This window comes from Dendropsophus ebraccatus, chromosome 6 (genome assembly GCF_027789765.1).
Source record: "Dendropsophus ebraccatus isolate aDenEbr1 chromosome 6, aDenEbr1.pat, whole genome shotgun sequence".
NCBI classification, from domain to species: Eukaryota; Metazoa; Chordata; class Amphibia; order Anura; family Hylidae; genus Dendropsophus; species Dendropsophus ebraccatus.
The window spans coordinates 138,346,395-138,369,763 of record NC_091459.1 but is presented as its reverse complement, the minus strand read 5'-3'; the positions used below and the strand labels follow the sequence as shown (position 1 = coordinate 138,369,763).

The 23,369-nt window shown below is 44.8% G+C and overlaps 1 protein-coding gene across 2 annotated transcripts in view; it reads right to left on the bottom strand.

The window, feature by feature from the left end:
- The window catches only part of HS1BP3 (HCLS1 binding protein 3), a 67,367-nt gene that overhangs the window by 40,984 nt on the left and 3,014 nt on the right, over nt 1–23,369 (bottom strand). For both annotated transcript variants that reach the window (XM_069973124.1, XM_069973123.1), the window contains exons 2-4: nt 22,381–22,546; nt 10,965–11,172; nt 9,700–9,913 (exon numbers count right to left, since the gene is read on the bottom strand). In XM_069973124.1, the coding sequence (XP_069829225.1) occupies nt 9,700–9,913; nt 10,965–11,172; nt 22,381–22,515 (557 nt within the window). In that variant the 5' untranslated portion in view covers nt 22,516–22,546. The remainder of the gene's footprint in view (nt 1–9,699; nt 9,914–10,964; nt 11,173–22,380; nt 22,547–23,369) is intronic.

The following is a 23,369-nucleotide window of genomic DNA, read 5'->3' as shown; positions in this document are numbered from 1 at the left end:
AACAGTCCTTATCCACGTTAATAGCTTCAAATTCCATCAAAGTACCATAAAGGCTATGATAAAGCACTATATTACTGCTCTGTCTATATGTCTCACATAGTCGTCTGGGCTACACGTTACCCAAGCTGAGATCCTAGACTCTAGTGTACGGCCCCCTTCTATGTCCAGGATTGAAGAGTTCAGAATCATTGCTAGCCTGGTGGGCCACAGTAATGGAGGGTTATGTGTCCTTTCTTCATGATCTAGGAGGGGATTGATAACTGGTGGCTTATTCCCCTTCCCCAGAGTCCGGCAATGTGTTCTGTATCTTTGAGGAAGCTAAATATGGTGATCATCACATTCATCTTGTCCTGCCCTTTACTAGTAATGGGGGTTTAGTGGGCACCAGGAGGATAGGTCCTGGACTAGTGTACCGTTTTGCCAGCAAAGTTTGATAGTGAAGGAGTGATGGTTTTGACTGGTGTTCATGGTTTGGTCTCGGCCGATTTGTACGGGGGATTTGTAATCTTAAGGAAACCTCTATACAATACAAAACTCTAGCAGTCCATGGGACTATTGCCCTCGCCTTACCAAATCATGAGATTATTGTCCTAGCTCTAACAATCCCTGGGACTATTGCCTGACCCTTAACAATCCATGGGACTATTGCCCTAGCCTTACCAAATCATGAGATTATTGTCCTAGCTCTAACAGTCTGTGGGGCTATTTCCTTAGCTCAAACAATCCTTTGGACTACTGACCTAGTTCTATCAGTCCATGAGACTACTGCCCTAGCTCTAACAATCCATGGGACTCTTGCCCTAGCTCTAACAATCCATGAGACTACTGCCCTAGCTCTAACAATCCATAGGACTCTTGCCCTAGCTCTAACAATCCATAGGACTCTTCCCCTAGCTCTAACAATCCATAGGACTCTTGCCCTTGCTCTAACAATCCATGGGACTCTTGTCCTAGCTCTAACAATCCACGGGACTCTTGCCCTAATTCTAACAATCCATGGGACTCTTGCCCTAATTCTAACAATCCATGGGACTCTTGTCCTAGCTCTAACAATCCATGGGACTCTTGTCCTAGCTCTTACAATCCATAGGACTCTTGTCCTAGCTCTAACAATCCATGGGATTCTTGCCCTAATTCTAACAATCCATGGGACTCTTGCCCTAGCCCTAACAATCCATGGGACTCTTGCCCTAGCCCTAACAATCCATGGGACTCTTGCCATAGCTCTTACAATCCATAGGACTCTTGTCCTAGCTCTAACAATCCATGGGACTCTTGCCCTAATTCTAACAATCCATGGGACTCTTGCCCTAGCCCTAACAATCCATGGGACTCTTGCCCTAGTTCTTACAATTCACAGGACTCTTGCCCTAGCCCTAACAATCCATGGGACTCTTGCCCTAGCTCTAACAATCCATGGGACTCTTGCCCTAGCTCTAACAATCCATAGGACTCTTGCCCTAGCCCTAACAATCCATTGGACTCTTGCCCTAGCTCTTACAATCCATGGGACTCTTGCCCTAATTCTAACAATCCATGGGACTCTTGCCCTAGCTCTAACAATCCACGGGACTCCTGCCCTAGCTTTTACAATCCATGGGACTCTTGCCCTAGCTTTAACAATCCATGGGACTCCTGCCCTAGCTCTAACAATCCACGGGACTCCTGCCCTAATTCTAACAATCCATGGGGCTCTTGCCCTAGCTCTAACAATCCACGGGACTCTTGCCCTAATTCTAACAATCCATGGGACTCTTGCCCTAGCTCTAACAATCCATGGGACTCTTGCCCTAGCTCTAACAATCCATGGGACTCTTGTCCTAGCTCTAACAATCGATGGGACTCTTGTCCTAGCTCTAACAATCCGCAGGACTCTTGCCCTAATTCTAACAATCCATTGGACTCTTGCCCTGACCCTAACAATCTATGGGACTCTTGTCCTAGTTCTTACAATCCATGGGACTCTTGTCCTAGCTCTAAAAATCCATGGGACTCTTGCCCTAGCTCTAACAATCCATGGGACTCTTGCCCTAGTTCTTACAATTCACAGGACTCTTGCCCTAGCACTAACAATCCATGGGACTCTTGCCCTAGCTCTAACAATCCATAGGACTCTTGCCCTAATTCTAACAATCCATGGGACTCTTGCCCTGGCCCTAACAATCCATGGGACTCTTGTCCTAGCTCTTACAATCAATGGGACTCTTGCCCTAATTCTAACAATCCATGGGACTCTTGCCCTAGCTCTAACAATCCATAGGACTCTTGCCCTAGCTCTAACAATCCATAGGACTCTTGCCCTAGCTCTAACAATCCATAGGACTCTTGCCCTAATTCTAACAATCCATGGGACTCTTGCCCTGGCCCTAACAATCCATGGGACTCTTGTCCTAGCTCTAACAATCCATGGGACTCTTGCCCTAGTTCTTACAATTCACAGGACTCTTGTCCTAGCTCTAAGAATCCATGGGACTCTTGCCCTAGTTCTTACAATCCATGGGACTCTTGCCCTAGTTCTTCCAATCCATCGGACTCTTGCCCTAGTTCTTACAATCCATGGGACTCTTGCCCTAGCTCTTACAATCCACAGGACTCTTGCACTGGCCCTAACAATCCATGGGACTCTTGTCCTAGCTCTAACAATCCATGGGACTCTTGCCCTAGTTCTTACAATCCATGGGACTCTTGCCCTAGTTCTTACAATTCACAGGACTCTTGCCCTAGCTCTAAGAATCCATGGGACTCTTGCCCTAATTCTAACAATCCATGGGACTCTTGTCCTAGCTCTAAAACTTTAAAGGGCAATGTTCAAACTGGTGGTCCCGTCTGTGTTCTTCCACCAGTGAGATCTATCAGAGGTTTTTAATGGGTTAGGTGAGCTACCGAATATCTACTAAAAGTGTAAAGACAACTATCATCAGCAGGTAGGAATCCATGTCTCTAAGATGCCAATAAGAACAGCGGGGACTGTATTTATATTTTGTGTGTGTGTGAATGGGACATTATGAATTCCCATACACGGGGGTCTAGGATTACTTTCTTCACTGAATGTCCTGTTTCTGGAGTTTTCCATGGAACCGACTGACACGGGTCAAATACAACAAAAATTTATCTGTACTCGGTTTTGCCAAAAACTATAAACTTTCCAATTCTCCATAAGTGAAGTCATAGGGAGAATAATAGTCTCCCGCAGTTATTGAGCTTGTATTTGGTGTAAGCAGGAAATATGAGACACCCATCTGCCACCAGTATACTGTACATGGTTTCCAGCCCTAAAAGGGAGATATATTTACTCTGGCAATAAACTACCTAATCCAGCTAGCTAAAGCAAAGATCAGATAATCTGTACACTCAGGTAAACAATACCTTACAACCTGCTACGAAATTTAAAAGATAAAAACTGAACAAAACAAAAAAAAAATACAAATTAACAAGGTAGCTAATAAGGTGGTTTGGTGCCCTGGGGGCGGGACTACTTCCCTCAGTGCACTGATCCACCCCCATCTCTTCTAATGAATATTCTTCCTTTACTCTGCAGTGATAAACACCGAAGTGACACTAACTCAATATTCGGAAGGGGAGGGCTGGCTGGGGGGGAATGGTGCACTCCAGGGAGGTAGTCCCGCCCCCAGTGCACCAAACTGCCTAACTAGCATATGGATTCAACTACAAAATAGAAACTTACCATCATCCTCGGCATCCTGTGCGCTTATAGGGTCATATCAGCTTCTATTCTAACCTCCTACTTTCCCTTTAATACACCACTTTCTATGTGGGTAAATAAGACATACCAAAAGAAAGGTAACATGAAAAAAATAAAACTACATAATCTGATTTTTTGCTGACCTGTGCATTTCCCAAACCATCAGGGGGCTACATTGAAAGGTGAAGCATCACCTATAGCAGGGGCTGGACATGTCCACTGCTTTACCACTCACCTCAGCTATGTACGGCAGACCTATGGGGTTGTAAGCAGCCATAAAATACATATCCTGGCTCTGTTATAGGATTCCCACTGATCATCACGTATCGTGCCCTTTATGATTAAGTCTAGCGGGTCATGCCAATTGCTCTGTGTACTAGATATAATATTCCCCCCAAAACACTGCGTCACAATGGAGTTTGAGGGGCCTCAATAGCCTCACTGCCATATAAGAGCTGATGGTCTCTAACAAGCGGTTCAAGCGTTGGAGACTGGTGTAGACATCTATAGGTTATTCAACACTCAACAGCAGAAGCGAGGAGATGTGCTGGCACCTAATCTGCCCTAAAGCAGGGGATCCCCCTTGTCTTGATATGGGGAATCCTATATGTGGACCCCCTATCTATACTGTTCATATACCACCCATGCTCCAAGTGTATACTCTGTTGTTATCTGTGAGTAGTGTTCAGTTTCACTGCAGCGCCCCCACAGGTAACATTAAAGAGTCACTGTTGTGGTTTGTTTTTAGTCCAGGCGATTTTAAGAAATATTTTAATTGGGTTTATTAGGCAAATATGCCATTATCTGGATTCACAAAGACTTTCCCCAGGTCACCCCCCCCCTCCTCTCTCTCATTCACTGCTCATTATCAGGAAATCACGTCTTTTTAACATCAGTCGGGCCCTGTCTGTTTTATGGAGGGGGGAGGAGAAAGATTAGTTGCCAGCAGAGAGCAGAGAACAAAGGATTAGACAGCGGGAGCTGTGTGAAAGCCAGTATTCAGAGGTCAGAGAGGTCAGTGCTGACTTCAGAGGAGATAGCCCGGTGATATAGCTGTAAATTAACTCTTTGTTGTCCTGATTTGGTGCCTCATCTCCCTCAACCCCTCCCCTCTCCATAGAGAACAATGAAGAAGGGGGGGGGAGCTTCAAACTGCTTTTTCATGATAAAAATGCATTTTTCGGCTAATAAACCCAATTACAAAGTTTCTTATAGTCGCCTGTAAATAAAAATTAAACGACAGTGACACTTTAAGCATTGCACTGGGCTCATTGAAATCAATGTTTTAATGAAGTAATATGTTGTAATGTCGGGTCCTCCAGAGTGATCTACACTCTTCGTGGACGCTTTGCACAGCGGACATAGAAGGTGAATCCTGAATAGTGGCCCTCCAACCATAAAGGAGTTTGAATATGGGTTTTGCAAGCCAAACAACTCCATTTTAATGTCATATAGATTTATCACAGGAAGACATCATAAAACGGCCACCTCAATCCCCCTCACGTTCATGCGTCTATTTGGAGTGCATCCTTCCCGGGAATATTTATGCTCCCTGATGACAGATCCAGCGCTGTCCCTCACGCTTCCGCTAATTCTCAATATAACAGCTGCAGAAATACTCGGAGGCCACATTGATCATCATTTTACGACCACTGAAATTTCCTCTAATGTTTAAAACGTACAAAACAGCGATGGCTTCTAATAATAATACCTCCATGATAGGGTTAATAACAACCTACTGTATGTAGCCTGGAAGAGGGGAGGACGAGTACACGGCAGGGGATTCCCCTCTATATAATAAGCGCAGCATCCTGAGTCCTCCGGAAATAACAGCGCAATAAAACAATGATACAATGTGTATAGCGCGCGCTCCTTTGCCTTCCATCTAAGGGAAAGACTTGGCGGCTCGGTAATGGCTGGTGTAGACTCTCTGTAAACACGGCGCCATAGATTACACTACCAAAAGTTGGGACAAACCCTTTAAGGAGAAGTCTAAAAGTTTTCAGTAGTTTGCAAAAGATGGCGCATGCGCTGCACAAAGGACTGAATGTATTGAATGTAGGTAAATATGGATTACAAGGAAAGAAGTATCTCCCTATAGCGCAAGGATGAAGCTAAATTTACTTTCATGTGCCGTTTCAGGTTACCCCATAAGCTAATTAGATGTTTTGGTGCACTAGGGGCAGGGCTATCACCTCCAGTGCACCGATCCGCCCCTGATATGCATTAGGAGGGGAGAGCGGGTGAATCGGTGCACTGTTGATTGTAGCCCCGCCCCCATGCATCAAAACACCTAATTGGCATATGATTTGAAGTGCCACTGTTGTTTCGTTTTTTTCTTTTTTTTGCAGAAATCAATAGTCCAGGCGATTTTAGGAAACTTTGTAATTGGGTTTATTAGGTAAATATGTCATTATCTGCATTCAAAAAGACTTTCCCCAGGTCCCCCCCTCCCTCCTCTCTCTCATCCACTGCTCATTATCAGGAGCCCGGTGATGTAGCTGTAAATTAACTCTTTGTTGTCCTGTTATGGTGCCTCATATCCATCCACCCCTCCCCTCTCCATAGGAAAACCATGAAGACAGAAGGGACAGCTTCAAATTGCTTTTTCATGATAAAAATGCATTTTTCGGCTAATAAACCCAATCACTAAGTTTCTTAAAATCGCCTGTACTATTGATTTTTGTAAAAATAAATTAAACGACAGTGACACTTTAAACTTCTAAAATAATGGAAATGGCGGCGGGGAGAAGGTAAGAAGGTCACCATCATCCTCAGCACCCTGCGTCCTATAGGGAGATATCAGTAGGTTAGATGCTTCTCATCTGCTGATAGTTTTCCTTTAAGGACTCCAAAATGTGTCATCGCTCTGAATAGACCAATGATTTTATGGCCATGTTCGAACATGGCATGAACAAGGCCGTTGTGTGACACGGCTGTGTCAAATAACAGCCGCTGCCTCACATGTTCACCCGGCCAATACCGCAGTATCAGCCAGATGAACATCATTTGATTTCAATTGGAATTCGGGCACATTCAGGTGTGCCCGCAATCCAATTACCATAGGGCACAATGTAAAGTACAGCCAGGAGACGATCTTTACATTGTGTGCACTGGCCGCTGTTCACTGAATAGTACCAGTCAGTTATTTTGTGTGGCTGCTTAGAACATCAGCCGTAGTGTATACAGTGTGTGTACACCATGGCTGGTGTTCTTATACACTTCAGTGCAATTGAGCAGTGTTAGTTAACATCGGCCGTTGTTTCACTAACAAACACAGCGCGTGAACGTGGCCTATTAGTGTATGTGTATCATAAAAGTCACTGACTAGTAATTTATAGCGCGATGTCACAGGGTTTCCCCAGGTATGGCCGTGTCACCATTCTTTAGCTGTGACGTGTTTGGGTAACTGAGATATTAAGGTGCAATAGGAAGCCATGTACCAGATCAAGCAAGCTGATGCCAGAACAATGAGCCACTTTGCCGGCTAACAAGGAAAATGGTCATTAACAGCATAAAGGGAATAATAGGAGCTGCCTGTGACGCTGCGCTGTAATATAATATTACACTTACAGGATTTTAGGTCGTGTGTTACTTTATAATTACTAAGTTCTGGCTTCTACTAATTCTCACACTATCATCGTGGCTTATAACAACTAGCGGCCACAGACTTACCCGAACCGGGGCCTGAGTCATCACACGTCACAGCTGAAGAATAGCGGCGCGGCTATCTCCGGCGTAACCTTGTCACGTCACCCTATAAGCTACTAAGGAGAGTTTCTGATAAACATAGACTCATAAAGTCACAGCTATAGTTAGAGAGCGGACGCATTTTGTCCTTAAAGGGGTTGTTCACCAAACTTTTATTTTTCTTTCAAATTAACTGGTGCCAGAAATTTGTAATTTACTTTTATAAAAAAAAAAAAATCTAAAAAAGAACTTCAAGTACTTATCAGCTGCAGTGTATCCTGCGGGAAGTGGTATAATCTTTCCAGTCTGGTGAGTAGGAGAGGTTTTCTATGGGGATTTGCTGCTGCTCTGGACAGTTCCTGACATGGACAGAGGTGGCAGCAGAGAGCACTGTGTCAGACTGGAAATAATACACCACTTCCTGCAGGACATACAGCAGCTGATAAGAACTGGCAGACTGAAGATTTTTTTAACAGAAGTAAATTACAAATCTCTGGCACTTTCTGGCACCAGCTGATTTGAAATAATTTTTTTAGTCAGCTATGTTACTGTATACAGGTATATGGGCCTATTCCAGTGTAACAGAAGCTAAAAAGACATTCTGAGGCCTATGGATTTGTGACCTTTACTTTGATAAGGATGAACGTAAACCATGACATCTGAGAAAAGATATCCTGCAACTGGGATTGTGAACACACTGGGGGAGATTTATCAAACATGTTGTAAAGGGAAACTGGCTCAGTTGCCCCTAGCAACCAATCAGATTCCACCTTTCATTTTCCAAAGAATCTGTGAGGAATGAAAGGTGGAATCTGATTGGTTGCTAGGGGCAACTGAGCCAGTCTCACTTTACACCATGTTTGATAAATCTCCTCCACTGACTTTCTAATTATGTTAGGGTGGGTTCATACTGAGGAATTCTCACGGATAATATCTGCGGAATTCTGCCGGCTGTCCGCACGCCTTTTCGCCGGCTCCATAGACACCATTCTATGGGCCGGTGTATTCCGCTATCCGCCATGTCACTTCTTTCGGCGGATATCGGTATACGCCGGCCTATAGAATGGTGTCTATGGAGCCGGCAGAAAGGCGCGCGGCCGTGCACGCGGACAAACAGCGGAATTCCGCGGACATTATCCGCGAGAATTCCTCAGTATGAACCCACCCTTAAGTTGTGAGATAGCTCCAGGACACAATGATGCAAGCCTGGTAAGCGGCTCAGGTGCATCATATTACCTCATAGACACAACTTTACCCGAGCTATTAAAGAAATCCTTTTTGCCTTTACATGTAATAGTAGAGTAACATCGCCCTCTGCTGGCAGAATGCAGCACAGCACACTCACTGTGTAGGACACCAAGGAGAACCCGAAGGAAATACGTAAAGATGCCGCTGCGCACACTATCTCCCCTTTAGCTTGGTGCATTCTCTTTCATGTGGCAATTTGGTTTGGACGGTCAAGTAATTCTGTACCAATTATTTTCACTATGTGTCTTTGAAGGCTGTTGCTTAAAGGGGTTATCGAGTACTAGAAAAACACGTCAACTTTCTTCCAGAGACAGCACCGCTGTTGTTTCCAGTATGGGTGGGGTGTTTAGCAACTCAGTTCCTTTGAAGTGAATAGAGCTTAAAGGGGTACTCCAGTGAAAATCTTTTTCTTCCAAATCAACTGGTTTCAGAAAGTTATATAGATTTGTAATTTACTTTTATTAAAAAATCTCAAGTCTTCCCATACTTATCAGCTGCTTTATGTCCTACAGGAAGATGTGTATTCTCTCCAGTCACACAGTGCTCTCTGCTGACATCTCTGGCCGAGACAGGAACTATCCAGAGCAGGAGAGGTTCCTGTCTTGGCCAGAGGTGGCAGCAGAGAGCACTGTGTCAGACTGAAAACAAAACAACATTTCCTGCAGGACATACAGCAGCTGATAAGTACTGGAAGACTTAAGATTTTTTATTAGAAGTAAATAGAACAAATCTATATAACTTTCTGACACCAGTTGATTTGAAAGAAAAAAAAATTCGCTGGACAACCCCTTTAATTGCAAACCACACCTGAACTTGAGACAAGAGCGGTGCTGTCTCTGGAAGAAAGTGGCCATGTTTTTCTAACACCGGATAACCCTTTTAACCCTCTGCTACTCTTTATACAGCTATAGAGTCAAATGATAAAATTTCAGTAGTGTACAGCCACCACTAGGGGGAGCTCAGAGAAAACTGATGGGAGACACTCACCATTGCTGCAAAGAGTCCCCTTAATGACCGCTAAAGGAAACCTTGGAGCTCAAGGAAAAGTTGGAACTCACTTCAAGATGCCAAGTGGGTCCAGATCCACCTCCTCTTCTACTTCCTCCTCCTCTTCCTCCTCCTGTACTTTGACGTTCTTGTTTTGCAGCTTGCTTGCTATCTGGAGGAGAGGGTCCTCTGCTGCCACGTCATCTCTGAAGAAGTCTCCGTCCTCCGAATGGCTGACGTACGGCTTTGTACTCTTTGCTTCAATGAAGTCCCCGGCGGCTGATCCTGAAAAGGAGTAATATTCAGAGGCAGCAGTATACAGGTAAGAAGCTACACAGAGCGGGGGATGGTAGATGGGGATTCTGGAGCAATGGTGCGACAGGATAGGATGGGCTCTGTTCACATCTCTGTCAGGAGCTCCTGCAAATGGGAATTATAGTGCTGCATGCCGTGTTAGCGCTCGGACTGCTACACTGTGCCGCTGCCGCAACGTTACTGACACTGACACTACTAACAAACATTAGAACAAACATCAGGGAAGACTTATAGGTGAACAGATTTGTAATTTTCTTCTATTTAAAAATCTTGAGTCTTCCAGTAATTATCAGCTGCTGTATGTCCTGCAGGAAGTGGTGTATTCTCTCCAGTCTGACACAGTGCTCTCTGCAGCCACCTCTGTCCTTGTCAGGAACTGTCCAGAGCAGCAGCAAATCCCCATAGAAAACCTCTCCTGCTCTGGACAGTTCCTGACATGGACAGAGGTGGCAGCAGAGAGCACTGTGTCAGACTAGAAAAAATACAACACTTCCTGCAGGACATACAGCAGCTGATAAGTACTGGAAGACTAAAGATTTTTTTAATAGAAGTACATTACAAATCTATATAACTTTTGATTTTAAAGAAAAACTTTTTTTGCCCGAGTACCCCTTTAAGGCGGTATTACATATCCTAACCCGCTCTATAAACAAGCTCCAATCTGCTATATTATTGCTTGCTTACAAGCAATACAAGCCTGTTACACAAAACGACAATCACATGATTATCTTTATATGTTGAAAGGCAGCGATCAGCCGATGGCGCCTATCTGCTGATCAACGGCTCTATTATATGGATAGAAATCTGACTGGTTTGGCAAGTAATAGGCCCTTCAGTATTGCTAATGCAGCATCTGTAACTGTGGTGTGACCTAGGCTTGAGCAGCCCTGCAGTTCCGAAACACATTCAGGTAGCTGGCTTCTTTTTTAAAGGGACAGGGATATCCTCTCTCTATAATTATTGCTATGGCACACAACCTGTATGCATGGTGAAAGATGGTACCAGAGAAATATTGGCTGACCTAAGAAATCCTGCAGCTCCGGTGACTCCGCCAGCTCCGGCTCCCGGGCGATGGCCTTTACAATGTCATTAAAGGCGGCTCTTCTTTCTCTGATGTCCGTCTCCCCCACAAATAAGACCTTCCTGGGAAAAGGCGGCAGAGGACATTTGGGGTGCAGGGCAGTAACTTTGTGGTAGAATTCTTCAATCTCACTGTACTTTTTAGATACCTGCGGAAGAGAAACTAAAGTAAATGAGGCCATTGCCATGGGGCATGGGCGGCCTATGGGCTTCACAACAGGTATTGTCATGTATCACTATAGGATGATACCAGGCGGCTCATTTTTCCTGACACTGACTAACATAGTAATGTATGTAAATATGTGGCTCCTCATGTAAGGGGTACTCAAAAATCTTTTTCTTTCAAATCAACTAATGTCAGAAAGTTATACAGATCTGTAAATTGCTTCTATTTAAAAATCTTACAGTACTTACCAGCTGCTGTATGACCAGCAGGAAGGGGTGTATTCTTTCCAGTCTGACACAGTGCTCTCTGCTGCCCCCTCTGTCCATGTCAGGAACTGTCCAGAGCAGGAGCAAATCCCCATAGAAAACCTCTCCTGCTCTGGACAGTTCCTGACATGGACAGAGGTGGCAGCAGAGAGCACTGTGTCAGACTGGAAAGACTACACTTCTTCCTGCAGGACACACAGCAGCTGATAAGTACTGGAAGATTGGAGATTTTTAAATAGAAGTAAATTACAAAATCTATATAACTTTCTGACACCAGTTAATTTGAAAGAAAAATATTTTCGCCGGGGTATCTCTTTAAGAGTCTCAAAAAACACAGGACTAGCCAGATATGCCTTGAAGGAAGGACCTAGTCCTGTAAGGAGACCACCAATACCACCATATTAAGTGGCCCCTTCAGTCAATATCCAACAAGTCTAAGGATATGACAAGGGATTAACCAAAGCCAGGTATCCATCCACAGACAGCTGTTTTGGGGTGGTGTTGCCCCTGATCAGCGTGGAGTAGGTTTCTGGCGTGTTCCACTATAAGCAGAAGCTGCAATGCAGATGTGAACAGTCTTTGCAGAATCTTTGAAAACTCTAAACTGCAATCCCCGAAAGAGTAATAAATGGCAGTAACAATCAGTCAGCATTGCATTATATATAGGTATTAGGGTGCGCCATCTAGTGGACAACTGTGAGATTACACGCTGAGGGCTTGTTTTCATTACAGCTTTTTAAAGGGGTACCCTGATTAAGTTACGAGAAACGTGCGTTGGGGAGAGGGAGCCACTATAGACCACCGGACAACAGGTATACGGAGCACTTTGCCATTTGCACCTTTGGAAGCTGGGCATTCTATATGTTTACATACTCTGACTACACTCTAGTGATTGTATTTAGTATATATCTTCTGCACAAGCACTTTACATGCATCCAGTGTAGCTGTTTACCCAGGTTTTTCTGATATTAATCTTGTCCAGGTGTGATCTGTGGTTTACCGGTGCCATTTTCTGCATGTCTTACCATTTTTAACATTGTGTGTCCTATTATATGTTTTTTGAATAAAGGAATTAATATTTATTACCTTTGGACTTACAGTATATTTATTGGTGTGCACAATATTTGTAGGATTTATGTGGTTGGTTAGAGCCGCACCATATACATAGAATTTGGTCATATAGGATTTATATAGCTTAATACAAGACCAGCGTACTTGTACGTCGGTCTTTATAAATAACCCCCTTTGTCTTTTTTCAACCTTATTAAAGGGGTATTCCCCCCAAAATTATTTTTGCATTAATATGTTGCCCACCTGTAGCTTTCCATCTTTCCAATATAAAGTTGTTATGGATTTTGCACAGTTTTGCTGTTATCCACCCTCCGAGACGGGATCACATGTCCTCAGTCTCTTCAATGGGCTGGCTTTTAACCCAGTCCACTGAAGTGAGGGAGGACACGGAGACAGTGACAGCTGCTGCTGCTGTTCACTGTCTCCCTCTCTGACAGCAGCCTCCCCCCCCACCCTCACACTGTTTAACCCCATTCCCCCACACTGTGTGTCCCCCCTCGCCCCGCACCCTGTATCCCCCCCCCAGCTCACTCAGTGGCCACTCACCAGAACTAGAGCTCCCAGCATGCTCAGCCTCATCGTCGCATGCTGGGAGTTGGAGTTGTGCAGGAGCCAGAGGTGCAGACATGCCGGTAGCCCTGCCGGATGGCCGCCCGCGGCCCGCACCCCAGCATACCCCCCAGCTGCCCGCGCCAACCCCCCCCCCCCCCCCCCCCCCCCCACACACACACACACTCCCCGCACCTCGCCCTGTGGCCGACCGCAAACATCTCCCCCGCATCACGCCCAATGGACCGCCCCCCCCCTTCCGTATCTGGGCCTGCCCGCGCTAACCAACACCCCCTATCCCCCCACCAAGCGTCCCACCGCCCGTGGACTTCACCCCCCCATCTCGGACCGCCCCCCCCCCCCGGCATACCCCAACTCATTCATTAGACTCTGCTATGTCACTCATTCAACTATGCTATGCAACTCACTCTACTCTGCTATGTCGCTACCTCAACTCTGCTATATCTTGTGGATATCTGCTCTGCTACATCATGGACCAATCAGGCATAAGCATTGCATGATGGGAGATGTAGTTTTCTGGCTGGCGCCATGTTGGATATAGTTCGGCTTTTAAAAAAACTTGTATCTATAAAATAGAAGCAGCTAGAAAGACTGGAGATGGCTCAAAATTCTCAGGGGCACTTGGTGAGTAAGAACAGCTAGGTTTGGAAGAATTTTATTTTTTTAGCTCTTGGGGGGAATACCCCTTTAACTATATGGTAAAAGTAGAGTTGAGTGAACCCGGAGGGTGCGGCATTTAATTATCGGGGGCTGCAGAAGTTGGATGCAGACCTGAGGCTTCCTGGAAAACATGGACACAGATTTATCAAACATGGTGTAAAGTGAAACTGGCTCAGTTGCCCCTAGCAACCAATCAGATTCCTCCTTTCATTCCTCACAGACTCTTTGGAAAATGAAAGGTGGAATCTGATTGGTTGCTAGGGGCAACTGAGCCAGTTTCACTTTACACCATGTTTGATAAATCTCCTGCAGACTCTCTTAGGCTAGGTTCACACTGCGTTTTCAGCATCCGTTTAACGGATCCGTTTTTTTTAACGTCCAGAAAAATAGGGTCAGCAATGTTTTTTGGTCCGTTTTGGTCCGCCAAAAAAAACGGATCCTTTTTGTTTATAATGGAAGTCAATGGAAAAACGGATGCACACAAATGAATCCGTTTTTTGCAATCCGTTTTTCATGCGTTTTTTGCAAAAAACGGATGCGTTAAACGGATGCTGAAAACGCAGTGTGAACCTAGCCTTATTCTGTGCCTATTTCCTGGATCTTTAGAATCTATCAGCAGCTTAAGATCATTTGACCTGATAGATTCCCTTTAAGTGTGGTGAGGTGATGAATCACTTATTGTGCAATGTCCTGTAGGCTGCCAGATGGAGAATTATGGGAAGTAACACTCATTCCCCTTGACATCCTCCCGCACACTAGAGCTCTAAGGCCTCCGGAAAGTGGCTCCAAGGTTGTTAGTAGCTGGAGATGTGACATATAAGCGTGCCCCATGGTGGCTCTCAGTGGAGACTTAGCAGGCTGACTGGCTGAGCGGCCTAACTAGTCCCGTCCCAGGTCCCCACTCGGACCTAGAAGTGGCCTGGACTGAGGACCGGAGCTGAGGGATACCGGCACCAGTGCTGAAGCGGGAGGGGTGAGAGCATGTTACTTCTTTCATCCTGTCCAGCACTCTGCCAATAGTCACCCCAGCCCGGAGTTCTTCTTTAACACCAATAGATTTTTTGCATCAAGTTACTTTTGAATACATAACTTTATTTGAATTACTTGAAGGGAAACACACATCTGCTAATATCTCCCTATGGCGCATGGGGTGCTGAGGATGAAGGTAAGTTTCTTACACTGATCCTTACCTCCATTTTTATGTCTGTAGTTTAATTCATATGTTAAGGAGGCGGTCCTCTCGAGTCTCCTAATTGGACACTAGAGCTGTCACTCAAACCTGACAGAAGGTATCGGGTAAGTGCTCAGTAAGGTCCGCCTCCTGGGCACCTGCAATAGCACTGCCTGAGATAATACAAGACCGAGTCATAACAGTGCCGCCAATGTTCAAAAACTTTCCACACTCCTGGCGTCACATTGATACATTATGACGAAAAAAGTCCACTACAGGGCTCCCCTGTCCATGGGATCCATAGAACACGGGGCGTGGGATTAAGCCCTTACTGGTTCCATTTTGGAATATTCTTGATCACTTTATTTGTTTTATCGAGGCAAGAAAAATAATCCTTTTTTTAAGCCTTCACAGTGATACTCAATGTATGTTTTTGCTTTTTATAAACTGTTTTAAAAAATTTTTTTGTCCCACTAGGGGGTTCAATTACACTATGGGGGAGATGTATCAAACATGGTGTAAAGTGAGACTGGCTCAGTTGCCCCTAGCAACCAATCAGATTCCACCTTTCATTCCTCACAGACTCTTTGGAAAATGAAAGGTGGAATCTGATTGGTTGCTAGGGGCAACTGAGCCAGTTTCACTTTACACCATGTTTGATAAATCCCCCCTATGTGTGCAGCATCTTCTAGTCCTCTGCTGACCCCTGCAGCCACCACTTCTCAGCAGTGACAGCCCGCTCAGCCAATCACTGACTGAGACAGGACAGTGCTGAGGCCAGTGATTGGCTGAGGGGGCTGTTCCTGCAGAGATGAGCTGTCTCAGAAGTGGCGGCTACGGCGGTCAGTGGTGGACCAGAAGACAACACAGGAGAACACCGGGGGAGCGTGGAGAGGTAAGAATTCCCTTCTGTTTTTTGTCTGTACTTAAGCCACGAGTAGCGTGCAACCTGCAGTGTGAATAGAGTCATAGATGTGCGGCCAATTTTTCCTTTTTTTCAGGTAAGAATTCCCATCATGCCCGGACAGCCAAAACTTAAGCTTGATGGGAATTGTAGTTCTGAAAGGTTCCCCATCCCTGCTCTATGTTGAGATCTTTCTTGGCCTTTCTTCTTAGCAATGATTGACAGCTCAGCTCTATCCTAATTGTATATTAGAGTTCAGGAGAGGAATCCGCCTCTTGGGCACTTAGCGTGGCAGCACACAGGAGAGTATACAGGTTATTCCAGCACCAAGAAAAGATTTGTATATTTGCCTACACAACAATACTTTTCTGCCCGCTTTATAAGATGTTCCTGCGATTGTGTCGCCACTGGCCATACAGCAGTTTTAATATATTCCCAATATTACGGATAAGCTAGAGCGTATTACACGGCCCGATACTACGGATAAGCTACAGCGTATTACACGGCCCGATACTACATATAAGCTAGAGCGTATTACACGGCCCGATACTATGGATAAGCTAGAGCGTATTACACGGCCCGATACTACATATAAGCTATAGCGTATTACACGGCCCGATACTACATATAAGCTACAGCGTATTACACGGCCCGATACTAGGGATAAGCTAGAGCGTATTACACATCCCGATACTACATATAAGCTAGAGCGTATTACACAGCCCGATACTATGGATAAGCTAGAGCGTATTACACAGCCAGATACTACATATAAGCTAGAGCGTATTACACGGCCCGATACTACGGATAAGCTAGAGCGTATTACACAGCCCGATACTACATATAAGCTACAGCGTATTACACAGCCCGATACTACATATAAGCTACAGCGTATTACACAGCCAGATACTACATATAAGCTAGAGCGTATTACACAGCCCGATACTACATATAAGCTACAGCGTATTACACGGCCCGATACTACGGATAAGCTACAGCGTATTACACGGCCCGATACTACGGATAAGCTACAGCGTATTACGCGGCCTGATACTACGGATAAGCTACAGCGTATTACACGGCCTGATACTATGGATAAGCTAGAGCGTATTACACAGCCCGATACTACATATAAGCTAGAGCGTATTACACGGCCTGATACTACGGATAAGCTAGAGCGTATTACACGGCCCGATACTACGGATAAGCTAGAGCGTATTACACGGCCCGATACTACATATAAGCTACAGCGTATTACACGGCCCGATACTAGGGATAAGCTAGAGCGTATTACACGGCCCGATACTACATATAAGCTACAGCGTATTACACGGCCCGATACTACGGATAAGCTAGAGTGTATTACACAGCCAGATACTACGGATAAGCTAGAGCATATTACACAGCCCGATACTACATATAAGCTACAGCGTATTACACGGCCCGATACTACGGATAAGCTACAGCGTATTACACGGCCCGATACTACATATAAGCTACAGCGTATTACACGGCCTGATACTACGGATAAGCTAGAGCGTATTACACAGCCCGATACTACGGATAAGCTACAGCGTATTACACGGCCCGATACTATGGATAAGCTAGAGAGTATTACACAGCCCGATACTAAATATAAGCTACAGCGTATTACACAGCCCGATACTACATATAAGCTACAGCGTATTACACGGCCTGATACTATGGATAAGCTAGAGAGTATTACACGGCCCGATACTACATATAAGCTACAGCGTATTACACGGCCCGATACTACATATAAGCTAGAGCGTATTACACGGCCTGATACTACGGATAAGCTAGAGCGTATTACACGGCCTGATACTACGGATAAGCTAGAGCGTATTACACGGCCCGATACTAGGGATAAGCTAGAGCGTATTACACAGCCCGATACTACATATAAGCTACAGCATATTACACGGCCCGATACTATATATAAGCTACAGCGTATTACACGTCCTGATACTATGGATAAGCTACAGCATATTACACGGCCCGATACTATATATAAGCTACAGCGTATTACACGGCCTGATACTATGGATAAGCTAGAGCATATTACACGGCCCGATACTACATATAAGCTACAGCGTATTACACAGCCCGATACTACATATAAGCTAGAGTGTATTACACGGCCCGATACTACGGATAAGCTACAGCGTATTACACGGCCCGATACTACATATAAGCTAGAGCGTATTACACGGCCCGATACTACGGATAAGCTACAGCGTATTACACGGCCCGATACTACATATAAGCTAGAGCGTATTACACGGCCCGATACTACGGATAAGCTACAGCATATTACACGGCCCGATACTATATATAAGCTACAGCGTATTACACAGCCCGATACTACATATAAGCTAGAGCGTATTACACGGCCCGATACTACGGATAAGCTACAGCATATTACACGGCCCGATACTATATATAAGCTACAGCGTATTACACAGCCCGATACTACATATAAGCTAGAGCGTATTACACAGCCCGATACTACGGATAAGCTAGAGCATATTACATGGCCCAATACTACATATAAGCTACAGCGTATTACACGGCCTGATACTATGGATAAGCTATAGTGTATTACACAGCGCGATACTATGGATAAGCTGACACAGTGCTGTCTGCTGCCACCTCTGTCCATGTCAGGAACTGTCCAGAGCAGGAGAGGTTTTCTTTTTTTTTTTTTTTTTGCTGCTGCTCTGGACAGTTCCTGACATGGACAGAGGTGGCAGCAGACAGCACTGTGTCAGACTGGAAAGAATACACTACTTCCTGCAGGACATACATCAGCTGATAAGTACTGGACGACTGGAGATTTTTTTTTCCTATAAGTAAATTACAAATCACTGGCAATTTCTGGGACCAAAGAAACAACAGGATACATACCAACACCTAACAAGGACTCCACCACTTGACAGTCCACTTACTATTAAAGCTAATGGAGCATCAATCAGCATATCTAGGTGGCTCAATGGACTCCCTCTGATGCTATCATCTGGTCTCTATGGCTGCACATTCCCTTTAAGAAAATCAAGCTCTAAATGGGTTTCCTTGCCAGCTCACACCAGTGCCCCCCCAAAGGCTACGCATCAAAGACATTCTACTAAAGAGCTGCAAGTGCACATTTCTTCGGCGTAATCGCCCTGGCTGGCTTCGTAACAGCTCATTATTTTTTGGCAACCCCGAGCCTAAAATCCAAAGGAAAAAATATATATATATATCAGGAGTGTTCCTGCCAGGAGTAGATACTATTAATTCAATTTAGTGAGTTCCAGTATCAGGCATGGCTTCACATGTTTCATGACCACACTAATGGCGGTGGAAGGTCTGGAATCAATCTCGAGTCATTCGATTCTCCATCAAAATAATGAAACTAATGCCAATAATTGTAATCTTATCCTAATTCAAAGAGCGTGTTGGGATTTCACCATTTTTGAATTGTTTTGTATTTTTTTTTTTTTTTCACTCGCGGAGTTGAAAAGTTTAACACGTTGTCATTCAAGACAATAAAAAAAATAAAATAAATAAAAAAAAATCAGCCTACAAATGTGTTCTATGTTATTATTATTATCCACGCTGTAAAAACTCTACATTCCCGAAAGTATAGAGGAGACCTCATGGCTTCAATCTGCGCTCTCCCGGTGTTCTCATACATATCTGAGCTATTTGTAATCTGCCAGAATTATGTCAGCCTCCATCTGGAACGTTCCCCGTTGCATTGTGGCTGGCATCTGTCGGATGACTTCACTGCGACACGGTAGAAGGAGTTACGCTGTGTCAATATTCATGTAATAAATCCTAAGCAGAATCCCATCTTCAAATAGGTTGAATCAGTAAGAAATGAGTTTACCTTGGCAGCCGATGGGCCAGATCTCCTCATGGTCTGGCATCTAACAAAAAATAGTCCCAAACACCCAATAGTCCCCAACGTTCAGAGTTCACAAACAAGGACAATGATAAAGAAAACTTAAAGGGGTATTCCGCTCAAACATAATTTTTGATATGTTGCTGCCCATGGTGAGACTAACAATTCCTTCCATACTTATCTATTCAGTCTGCTTCCTCCAGTTCTCAGCTGCTGCGTTCTGCTAAAGACATAAAAATCTGTTTGTGAGCTTTTCTCTCTGTCTCCCCCTCCTCCCTCCCTTCTGAGACAGCTCATGTAAACAAGTCCTTGGCTGGCTTTATCTGCAACTTTGTAGCCTCTTTGTAATGCTGGGAGGGATAATCACAGTGAGTTCATCAGCAACTTGACCTTAGATTAACCCTCCCAGCATTAAAAAGCTAAAATGTTGCAGATAAAGCCTGCCAGGGATTTGATTACATGAGCCGTCTCAGAAGGGAGGGGGAGGAGGTGGAGACAGAGAGAAAAGCTCACACACAGATCTTTGTGTCTTCGGCAGAAAGCAGCAGCTGAGAACTGGGAGAAGGAGAGACGTACCGCAGCTTGTCTTCTCCCGATCAGTATGGGTCTGACTATCTCTGACATGTCAAAAGTTTTTTTTTGTAATGACAGTGACACTTTAAATAACGGACGTTATTTGCACCATGACAGCCGTTATTATTAAATGAGAAGTCTGGCAATTTTTTTTATTAAAGTATTGTATTGTTCCCCAAAAGTTATACAAATCCCCAATATACACTTATTATGGGAAATGCACGTAAAGTGCTATTTTCCCTGCACTTACTACTGCATCAAGGCTTCACTTCCTGGAGAACATGGTGATGTCACTTCCTGGATAACATGGTGATGTAGCTTCCTGGATAACATGGTGATGTCACAATCCGACACCCAGAGCTGTGCGGGCTGTGGCTGCTGGAGAGAATGATGGCAGAGGGATGCTCAGTGTCCATCCAGTGCCCTGTGTCCCTCAGTGTCCCCCTGCCATCATCCTCTCCAGCAGCTACAGCCTGCACAGCTCTGGGAGTCAGGTCGTGACATCACCATGTTATCCAGGAAGTGACACCACCATGTTATCCAGGAAGTGACATCACCATGTTATCCAGGAAGTGACATCACCATGTTATCCAGGAAGTGACATCACCATGTTATCCAGGAAGTGACATCACCATGTTATCCAGGAAGTGACATCACCATGTTATCCAGGAAGTGAAGCCTTGATGCAGTAGTAAGTGCAGGGAAAAAGCACTTTATAAGCATTTCCCATAAGTGTATATTGGTGATTTGTATAATTTTTGGGGGACAATACAATACTTTAATAAAAAATTTCACCGGACTTCTCCTTTAAAGACGGCCGTCATTTTTACATGGTGTGAACCACCTCACCCTAGTCTGCATCAGTTAGTGTCTGTTCTTGAACAGACAACGTGGCTTCACTTTGCGGCACTGAAAGCTCGCTCTGATAGAGGAGCAGAATGAAGCCCTGGCGGAAATTTGAACCTTCAGGAAAAATCCTGAAGAGTGTCCGTGCCTATTAGAACCCTATGGGTCAGGAATTCTATCCGGATAGATTTTCCTGACGTGTGTGCATTGGGCCCTTACACTTCCCACTATCCCAAACTGTGAATTCCACCAAACCACCCCAAGGCCAATAATCAATGGATGGGGCACTTGTGCTCACACTGGTATAATGGTCCCAACTACTATGTATATAAGAGAAGATCTGCTTCAATTTCTAAACATTACTAAGGGCTGTATTACACGGGGCAATTATCTCTCGAGAAAATCGTTAAATCGTTCGGATTTAAACGATAATCGTTTTGTGTAATAGCAGATAACGATTGAACGACCAACGAGAAATCGCTGGATAGAATTTGGACCAATTTTTATCGTTGATTGTTTGCAAATCGTCGTTCGTTCAATCACAGTAGGGACGAACGCAATAGCGACGACAAGACGATCATCGTTCCGTGTAATTGGGTGAACGATTTCAGGTGCTAAAGCGATGGTTTGAGATCGTTTATCGTTGAAAAATCGCTTTGTGTAGTAGTACCCTAACACTACAGTGCTTTTGACCTTCACCTAGGACAGGGGCAGGGAACCTTGGCTCTGCAGCTGTTGCCAAACTACAACTCCCATCATGCATGGACAGCCAAAGCTTTAGCTTTGGCTGTCCAGGCATGATGGGAGTTGTAGTTTGGCAACAGCTGCAGAGCCAAGGTTCCTTACCCCTGTCCTAGATAAATTAGGGTACTTTTACACCAAGCGATTTTTGACGACTAACGATAAACAATCTCAAACGAACCGCTATGGCAAACGACCCGAAATCGTTCGCCCAATGACACGGAACGATGATTGTTCTTGCGGTCGTTTTGTCGCCGCTATTGCGTACGTTTCAGCTATGACTTCTTATTACACCGAACGATCAAACGATAAAACTAGGTCTGAATTCTATCAAACGGCAAACGATTTCTCGTTGGTCGTTTAATCGTTGCCTGCTATTACACGAAACATTTATCGCTTAAATCGGAACGATCTAGCGATTTTTCGAATGATAATCTTTCCCGTGTAATACAGCCCTTAGTAAACGGTTATCAATGACTTACAACAAACTGTACCACGTCCTCCACCTTGTGTCTGGCTGATTTGAAAGCAGGTAGAGAGGTGACCACCACAATCTGGTACTCCACATGTCCGGTCATCATTTTCCCACGGATCTCCTGGTATTCTGGCACCCACATATCCAGAGCTGTGTGCGCATTCTGAACCTGCCTGGAGAGAGAATCAAGTGTCCACAATGTCACAAAAAGAAGAACAATGGCGTGCACTAAGCAGGTGGGACAGTCGGGGTCTATTGTTCCTCCACAACAGGGAGGCCCCCATTGCCCATATCTGATGTCATCCCCTCCCCTATCCTTACACATTTTCCATAAGGCTATGAATATAGAGGGAAAAAAAAGACATTTTGTACTTTAGAAGAACTGGACATTTGGACAAGAACATGAAATCTAACCAATGTCTGGAATCCGTGCACCAGAACCGGAGAATATAAAATTCATGGACTAATTAGATTTTTATATTTCATATGATTTGGCCCGCTTTCCTCTCACACTGGCAATCACTGTAACGCCAATCATTGAGCCGCGTGGGTCAGCTATGCAGACCTCAGGGCACTAGAACACGATGACAGAAGATACTCTGTAGCGGTGCAGACACTGGATCAGCACCAAGGAAAGGTTAGTGGAGGACATTGCTGCAAGGTAATGCAGAGCGTGCACACCAGACCTGACATCTGCAGTAATCATTCCCCTCCTAACCCCCCCCCCCCCCCCCATAGGACCAGATGTGTCTCGCTCCGCACCATCACAGCAACGGCCATAGATTTCCTTTAACCCTCTCACTCCAATAATATAACCGCTAAGGCCCTAAAATCAAAAAATGAGAATATCAGAGCCAGGGAACTATATAGTGACTGAGCGACTCAACCATAGTCGTCACCTGTAAATCCATCATGGCTCTGATGTAGGAAGTCTGCTGGGAGTGATAGTTGAGGAGGGGTATATTAGAGGAGAAAGGCAGTCTCCAAAAACATAGG